Consider the following 9,624-nt stretch of genomic DNA (forward strand, 5'->3'; position numbering starts at 1 on the left):
TGTACTAGTTGTCTCTGGAATCAAAACCATTTTCAGAAAGGTATAAAGAGCATCATACTGAAGGAGGAGGATTTTGTCAGTTATGCAGTGTGAAAAATTTAAACTTGAAGCACGACATGAAGACGATTGAAACTAGTGAAAACTAACAAGTTTAGAGTTAATAAATCGAGTGAAAACTAATCCTAAATCATTAACTATTGATAGAAAAAGAAATTCTGGTCATCTTCAACTGTAGTAGTTTTGCACGCACGCACACACACACAGACACACACAGAACACACACACACACACACACACACACACACACACACACACACACACACACACACACACACACACACAATTATGGAAATTTTTGCCCCGACAAGCAACACAAGTCTCAAATAAGCTGCAAGTTCGCTCATACAGACGGGTTTTGTTTGCTTAATGATTCAAGGGAAGTAAGCAAAAGTCCAATCATTCAAGGAAGTAAGCAAAAAGTATTTAGGTATCCGCTCGTTTCCATGGCATCTGCAGCCGCTGTCAATTCCAGTTTCGGGTCATAATAAGTTAGTGATAAATCAGATTGCAATAATTCTTTCGCCTCTTCAAAGGCTTCATGTTTTTGTATCTTTCTGAAGCAGATGGTTTAAAGGTTCACTGAAACGTTGCATGGAAGGTAGGATCATACTTTAATAGCTAAGCAGCCCAAGAACGATCTCAGTTGGTTTACATCTGATGGAACTGACATTTTCAAAATTGCTTCTACGTTTGTTAGATAAGACGAACAATAAATTTTTAGCACTTAAACGTGGGCTTCAACATGTCACGTCCCTGAAAGATAGGACCTTTTCCATGTATGCGTGAACCAACTTTATACTGTACTTAACTGGATATAACTATACACTCACACACGCTCACACGCACACATACATAAACACACGCACACACACACACATACACACACACACACACACACACACACACACACTCACACACGCACACACATCATTATCTCTGTATTATAATGCTGAAATGCGAAAATCCCTATTTTAAAAGGTGTCGTTGCTAGGGCCAAAAACGTACTTTGACAAGTCTACTCACATTCTTTTATATATCTGTCTTCCTCCATCACTCACTCTCTTTTCTCCCTTCCCATCAATTTCTATCTATAACGTCGTTTCACAGCGTCTAATTCCCTTCCTTTCACATTCTCTCTATAACGTCGTTTCACAGCGTCTAACTCCCTTCCTTTCACATTCTCTCTATAACGTTATAGAGAGAACGTGAAAGGAAGGGAGAAAGTAATAATGAGTGAATGAGAATAAGGACGAAGGGTTTGAAAAGCGTAAAAATATTTTCTTTCTCAACTTACTCAACATCTTTTGTTGTTTATAAATGGGAGAGAGATAGATAGAGAAAGATAGAGAGTAAGAGAAACGAGGGAAAGTCTATTATATTTCCCTTCCGCCTTCACCAGCGCTGTCACTCTCTCTCTCTCTTTACGTCTGTCTGCATTCATAGAGAGAATTATCATCGCTACCACCACCACCACCACCACCCAATCATGAGAACAAATATTATCAATCAGATAATTATTGGGTTAATTTATATGTGTGTGTGTGTTCTATATATAAATATGTATATATTACGTATATATACAAAGTGTATATATCAGTATTTATATATATATATATATATATATATATATATATATATAATTTGTATACATTTGTATATACAATGCGTACACACACACACACACACACACGCGCACACACACACACACACACACACACCACACACACACACACACATATATATATATATAATGTGTGCATTATGTGGTCGGTTGAGCGGAAAACATGCACACCTATGTTAAAAGTACTGGCGTTACCTCTAGGACAACATTCCTCATCTTATAAAATGTGGCCCGAGTAGACCCGAGTGAAATCAGGTAATATTAACCAAAATGTGAAAAGGGGTCTAAATGGGGCCGGAAGGGGATTAAAATTTACAGGAGCGGGTGTTTAGGAATTCTCTGTTACATCAAGCTAAAAAATTTGCGCCAGCCTTTTAATCGTCAATGTGTTGCCGTCCATGATGAAGAAGTTTTGAATGCTTGCCATGGTGAGTCTACTGTCGTGAGAAAGAATCACTTCAAAGCTTGATGTCTAGCAATTTTCTTTTACATCAAGTTCAAAGTTTTACGCTAGCCGTTAAACTGCCACTGCGTTGCTGTCCGTCGTTAAGAAATGCCAGCCATGGTGACTCTACTATCCTCACATTCTATCCCTTCAAACTTTGGTTTCCAAGATTCTATTATTTTTATTCAGCTTGCAAGTTCGTCTGTCCCTTTTAAATGTTCGTGTTTTACTGTCTGCCTTGAAGTAGACCTTTCCGTTGTCACTGCCTGATATTTATGATTGATATTTTAAAATATTTTCATTCTCACCTTACTCAAGATCTTTTCTTTTTTATAAATGGGAGAGAGATAGATAAAGATAGAGAGTAAGAGAAAGCGAGGGAGAGTCCGAGAGAAAGGAAGAGTAAGAGAGTGGGAAAGTGAAAGAGAATGAAGAGAGAAACAAAGAGGGAGAATCAACATCATCATAATCGTTCAATGTCCGTTTTCCGTGCTAGCACGGTTTGAACGGTTTGACCGGGGTCTGGGAAGCCAGGAGGCTGCACCAGGCTCCAGTCTGATCTGGCAGTGTTTCTACAGCTGGATGCCCTTTCTAACGCCAACTACTCTGTGATTGTAGTGGGTGCTTATTTCGTGCCACCGGCACAGGTGCCAGGGGGTGCTGGCAGCGGCCACGATTGGTTGGTGCTTTTTACGTGCAACCGGCACGGAAGCCAGTCAAGGCGCCGCTGCCATCGGCCACGTTCGGATGGTGCTTTTTACGTGCCGAAAGGAAATAACAGAAAGTAACAACCATACTCTTACCTGCGCGTAGAGCGGGTCACCTTAAGCTAGTCTCTATATTATAATTCTGAAATGCGAAAAGTTTGCTTGTTTATCTGGTTTTGGCATTGAGAACGGTTTAAATGCTACTAGATCCCGTCGGATTGACTCCAAAATTTACAGGGTCTTGTAAAATGAGGCGAAGATGCGAGTGATCTTGGTTATAAATCTCCATCTTAAAAGGTGTCGTTGCTAGGGGCAAAAACGCACTTTGACAAGTGTACTCTCATTCTTTAATGTATCTGTCTTCCTCCATCACTCACTCTCTTTCCTCCCTTCCTTTCAAATTCTATCTATAACGTCGTTTCACAGCGTCTATTATCTTTCCCTCGCACCATCACATTCTATTGTGTGCCTGTCTTCTTCCAACTCTCTATAACGTCATTTGATAGTGTCTACTATCTTTCCTTCACCAGCGCTGTCACTCTCTCTCTCTCTCTCTCTCTCTCTCTCTTTCTCTCTCTCTCTACGTTTTCTACATTCATAAAGAGAATTATCATCGCCACCACCACCACACAATCATGAGAATCTTTCTCTTAAAACAAATCATATTTAGGTTTCAAAATATTTCATTTTTCACTCCTCTCTTTCATATATCGCTTTTCTTCCTCGATCTCTCTCTTTTCCGCTCTCTCCATTTTCTCTCACTCTATAACGACGTTTGGCACCTCCGTCGTCTCTCTTTCTTCTCCAACGCGTCTCTCAATGACAGCCGCAAAAGTTTAAATATTCCTACCACAGGTCTTTCAGAAAGGTAACAGATATTATTTATTTTTGCGTGGATAAAAAGAATTTATTTTTGTGCTCAAGCCGACCATCGTTAATAAAAATTTTTCTGTAAATTTGAAAATTTTCCAGTTTTGTAATATTTACATCTTAACTATTTTATTCGTTTTCTCATTCTAAACCAAATCAACTTTAGGTTTCCAAGTATTTTATTTTTCAAATTTGCTTTTCGATATGTCTATGTGTAAGCGCTCCAACTTATCAAACCACCGAGGTAGAGTTGATTACTAAAAAGCCTTTTTACCCAAAAGAAAAATATTTCTAATACGGGCTATTCGCTTGCCTTCTGGTGATAAGTTTCCGTATTTAAAATTTATTGTTTAACATTTTACTTTACTGAAAAAATTAAAATCATTAACATAATCCCTCATTCGCTATCTTTTCTCCATTTTTGTAAGCTATACTTAAAGCACATTTTTCCATGCTTTAACTGTCAATTTCAAAAAATAAGTATTCATATTTTATAAATTAAATGTCAATGAGCTCTTCGTTCTTAATGCTACATTAATACATTTGTCCAACAACCAAAACATCACCCACGCGTAGAGCGGGTCACCTTAAGCTAGTATCATTCATTATATTAGAAGGAAAATAAAAACCAAGGCAGAACGAGAATCTCAAGTCATTTAGAATAATTTAATTAAGGTAAGATGAATTTGAAGTCTTTCAGCCGTTTCTGGGTCAACCCAAGTGGTTGGTAACCATGTCCGTGCACTGGGTAATCTGTCAAGGTATGAATATTTTAGACAGGGAAAATTTATAGTTCACAAGGAATAAAATTCACAGTTTATAAGGAATAAAATAAAAGAATAAAGGAATAAAATAGAAGAATACGCACACACAGACGCACACACATACACACACAAACATACAAACATGAACACACAAACACATGAATATGCAGAATACATACACACAAACGTACAAAAGCATATATATATATATATATATATATGGATACACAAATACATACATACATAATACATACATACACATCTACTTATATACATACATACATATGTGTATACACATGCAAAACTGACGCATATACATGCACACAAACAAACATACAAAAAGAACTCAGCTCCAATAACGGACACAGTCAATGACTATTGAAAAAATAAGTAAGTAAATGAGTGGAAATCCAACCGGTGACTGTGTTAATTAACAAGGCATTAAAACAGAATGAATCTCTCCAGACACATTATATGTATATATATATATATATATATATATACGTATCTATATATATATATATATATATATATATATATATATATATATATATACACATATATATACTATCTTTTGCTTGTTTCAGTCATTTGACTGCGGCCATGCTGGAGCACCGCCTTTTTAATCGTGCAACTCGACCCTGGGACTTATTCTTATGTAAGCCCAGTACTTATTCTATCGTTCTCTTTTGCCGAACCGCTAAGTAACGGGGAAAAAATTATCTGTCACAAGTGGGATATATATATAATCAAACGATAAGGGTGAGAAAATTGGATAATAATTTAATAGTACATCCATTTACCACCAAGTGGCTTAATAATATATATATATATATATATATTTATATATGTATGTATGTGTGTATGATCTTGAGTGGCGAATAATTTAGATTGAGCCTTGTTAGTGATAAGTATAGTGCCGGTGGTCGGCCGTAAAATGATGATAGTGGTAGATATTGCTTAATGGAGGTAGCAGTGGTTGCTGGACAGCAAAAAATGTAGTTTTTAATGTTTTTGAAAATATTTTATATCACCTATCTTTTGATGCATGCGTTTTATTGTAATTAAATTTTGCTTGCTCAGTCGAAGAATACTTGTTTATAAACTAGGGACAACGATATACAATGTAAACTAGGAATAGGAAAAGACAAGAAAGCTTAAGATTAATCGTTTTTATAGTTTTCTTTTCCAAATAGCATATTCTGATTTGTGGAAACTTTACAAATATACTGTCCAAAAGGAGGATCAAGAGTCTTTCCCGAACCATTGACTCATGAATCCGGTTTCTCGGACTCTGTGGCATATACATCGCATCCTGGACAGGACACATCTCCGTCGCAGAATTATTCATTTCTGTTAGCTGAGTGAACTGGAAAAATGTGAACTGAAGTGTTTTGCTCAAGAACACAACGCATCAGCAGTCCATCAATCAAAAACACAGCGTTGCCTTCGTAAGTGCCACACCCAAACCACTAAGCCATGCAAATCCATACCAACTTACAGCAGCAGAATAATAATTGAAGATTATGTCTTCAATTTTGTTCCATAGTTTATATTGTTTACTTCTTGGCACAAAGCGAAAAATATTAGATAACTCACAAAGTACTAAGGATAAGAATGTAGCTTTCAAAAAAAGTTGTTTCTTGAGACTGCGTCTTCAATGCTACCTATGTGGATTTTTATACCATCTCAAGAATCAATCATTTCAGAAAAATATACAATTTTGTGTTACAATTTCAAAAATAATTTAGGAAATTTCACGAGCACTGATAGTAGTTATTTATGTAAGAGTTTCATCTAAAAAAATTGAAATAATTTGAGATAGTTCAATGTGATGAGTGAAACAGTGCTATTGAAAACAAATGAAGAATAACCTGATTTTCTCTGCGCTAATGATATACATTTTTGTAATATATAATTGGAACTCATGCTTTAAAAAAATTTTTGTAATGCATAAATTGTAATACATAATTGTAATACATAATATATTTTTTAGATTTTTGTAATACATAATTGGCGTTTATGTTCTTTTTAGGTATAAGTTTTGCTCTTGAACAGTCGTACTTCGATAAAAGAACATCGATATTAAAACATACCAAAGTGACTTATAGAAAAAAACCGAAGCGTTCAAATGTTCCAGATGAGTATTATGATAAACCACGACCTTACAAACACAACTTCAAAAGACTTATCAATGAACCAGATCTCTGTTCTAGGCATGAACGACTTTTACTTCTCTATATTGTTAGAAGCTTTCACACCAATTTTGGTCGTCGGGAAATACTAAGAGAAATATTCCAGGATATTCCGCATGATCCTTACTCAAAAAATATAATTGTTAGACATGTTTTCATATTTGGTAAAACAAAAAATTCTACATTAGAATCCTTAATTCAGAACGAGGGTAATGAGTATAGAGATATCATTCAGGAAGATTTTATGGAGTCCTACACTAATATTTCATTAAAAACAATAATGGCGTGGAAATGGAGTGTAGAATTTTGTGGTAACGCTGATTATGTGATGGTCATGAACGATGAACTTTTTGTAGATCAATACAAATTGGTGCCTTATCTCCATTATCAGTTGCTTCAATCAACACGTAAAGATCGTTTTGTAGCCTGTTACTGATATGAAGATTCAGGAGATGTAAAATTCTTTCACGAAGTGAAACACGTTCCTCAGAATATTCTTTACAAAGGAAAGCGCTTTCCCCGATTTTGTAATGGCGTGGGTTATGTGGCACATATTTTTCTAATTAATAAACTGTATATTGCTGCGTTGGACAACCATGTTTTTATGCCTGATGATGCTTGGAATGGACTTTTAGCAGAAAAATTGAATATAGAGCTACCTTACTCAAATAAATTTTATGAATTTTACAATCCTATTCAGAAATTTTCTTCACCTGATTATGAGTCAAGTGTTATAATGTTTGCAGTAACTGATAAGAGAAGTAATAGGAATCACGTGGACGCTATAGAAGAAAAACTTTTAACCATTTTTGCTAATCGCAGCGCCAAGAACCAAGGAGAAATTTTGTATATTGAACATAATACAGACGAAATATCTTATATTCGTGTGTGGCTGATAATTATAGCAATAATCCTATGTTTTGTACTTTACGAAACAAGAAAATATTTTCGAAGGTTCTCAATTATATATTTCAAAATTTGACATTTATGTAAGTTTTTTTAATATGATTTATAAATACAATTCATAAAATATGTTGGTATTAATGGAAACGAGTATGGATTCTTTTACTTTTTGTAATTAATTCACATGTCTTTAATTGTCTTTTATAAAGATTTTTCCACCGAAATATCATTCCCTCTTTAATTAACCATCGTAATTATGAATGCAAGACTGTAATAGCGAATACATTTTTTTAAAAAATGATTTATCAATAAACAGTAGAATACACTAAGCATGTATTTTTACTGCTGTTAAGACCGAGACCAGCGTCCATTAAGTAGACGTATAAAATCAGATATTCACACCCACGTTAATCTAGATCTTTTCTTGTGTATTGCACATTTAGAATTATATTATCCAAAGCACACGTCCTCTCTATTTTAAGCATAAAAATGTAATTCGCGGGTGATTTCACTACTATTCCTAACATGTCGAACAACTACAAAGAATCTCTTTCGTTGCCTCACATTTTATCATATATCTTGGTCTATAGGAATTTGGTCTTTAACATCATTTAAGAATATTATAAAATCTGGACTTAACATTTTGTGCTTTTGAGTGACGAGCAATGCGTGGCTCCCTTTGTCTTATCACTCAGTATTTACAACTGAAATTTACATACATGTTTGTGAAGCTGGATTGATAAAAACGTATTATAAAGCTGTGTAACATGCCTTAAATTAACATCACAGCATATTTTGCCAAACACACATCAGTCACTATTTTCAACAGATGATGAACAATAAATTATCAGCTAAGATCACCTTGTGCATTCCGTTTACAGTAAAGCATTCTTTCATATGGTTTTGCTAGCAACGTTCAGTCAATCGAGGGCTTTCAGGACAGTAGTAGATTAGAAGTTTGTTGTACGGAGAATAGCAACTTATTGTAGCGTGGATTCAAATCGTATCGTTGTCGACGCGGAGCATTTTTTTTTATACGTTAACAATACAAGCAAAAATAAAAAGAAAACAGTTACAAAATCACAGTCATATCTATCTATCTATATATATGTCTGCCTGTCTGTCTATCTATATATCTATCTCTCTGTCTGCCTGACTGCCTGTTTGTCTGTCTGTCTGTCTGTCTGTCTGTCTGTCTATCTGTCTGTCTATCTATCTATATATCTATCTATCTATATATCTGTCTGACTGCCTGCCTATCTATCTATCTATCTCCCTGTCTGTCTGTCTATCTATCTATATATCTATCCATCTGTATAAATATATATATATATATATATATATATATATATATATATATACACATATAATATATATATATAATATATATGTGTGTGTCTTATGTATGTATATATGTGTATATATATATATATATATATATTGTTATATTTCGGAATGGTCATATTGCCAGTTTAGCCAATAAAAACACACGCACTATATATTTGGTGTTATTTTGCTTCAGTGATATTTATTTTTTACATTAATCTTAATCTTATTTCGGCCAAAGTTCTTTCGTCACACTCCTGTGACCGCATCAGTGGTCCTTTGTTTTCTTCTCACTTACTTGTGTCTCTCCTTACTAACCGTCAGCCATTTTATATTTCTATTGTATGTCTTCATTTGCGCATGTTTATATCTCTATGTGCGTCTATGTTTATTTAGTGTGTGTGTGGGGGGGATGCCTGTAATATTTGTATCTTCTGGTTATATACATTCTTGTAATTTGTATTTTGTTTTTGTTGTTGTTGCTTTTGTTCTAATTTTGTTCATGTGTTTACATCCACCCATTATTATCATTACATATGCTTGTATGTATGTATAACAACAATATTAGTAATAATAATAATAAATCTAATGGAAAAAAAAAGGAATATACATATACATATATACATACACATACATATACATATATATATATATACATATACACACACATATATACACATATACATATACATATATATACACATATACATATATATAGATATTCATTTCTATT

The 9,624-nt window shown here is 34.3% G+C and overlaps 1 protein-coding gene across 1 annotated transcript in view; it reads left to right on the forward strand.

Moving 5' to 3' along the window:
* The window catches only part of LOC115214238 (beta-1,3-galactosyltransferase 1-like), a 63,393-nt gene extending 55,677 nt beyond the window's left edge, over positions 1–7,716 (forward strand). Inside the window, exon 2 of the mRNA XM_029783362.2 lies at positions 6,503–7,716. Within this exon, the coding sequence (XP_029639222.1) occupies positions 6,503–7,098 (596 nt within the window). The 3' untranslated portion in view covers positions 7,099–7,716. The remainder of the gene's footprint in view (positions 1–6,502) is intronic.
* The last annotated feature ends 1,908 nt before the right edge of the window (positions 7,717–9,624 follow it).

Source organism: Octopus sinensis, linkage group LG7 (genome assembly GCF_006345805.1).
Source record: "Octopus sinensis linkage group LG7, ASM634580v1, whole genome shotgun sequence".
Classification (NCBI taxonomy): domain Eukaryota; kingdom Metazoa; phylum Mollusca; class Cephalopoda; order Octopoda; family Octopodidae; genus Octopus; species Octopus sinensis.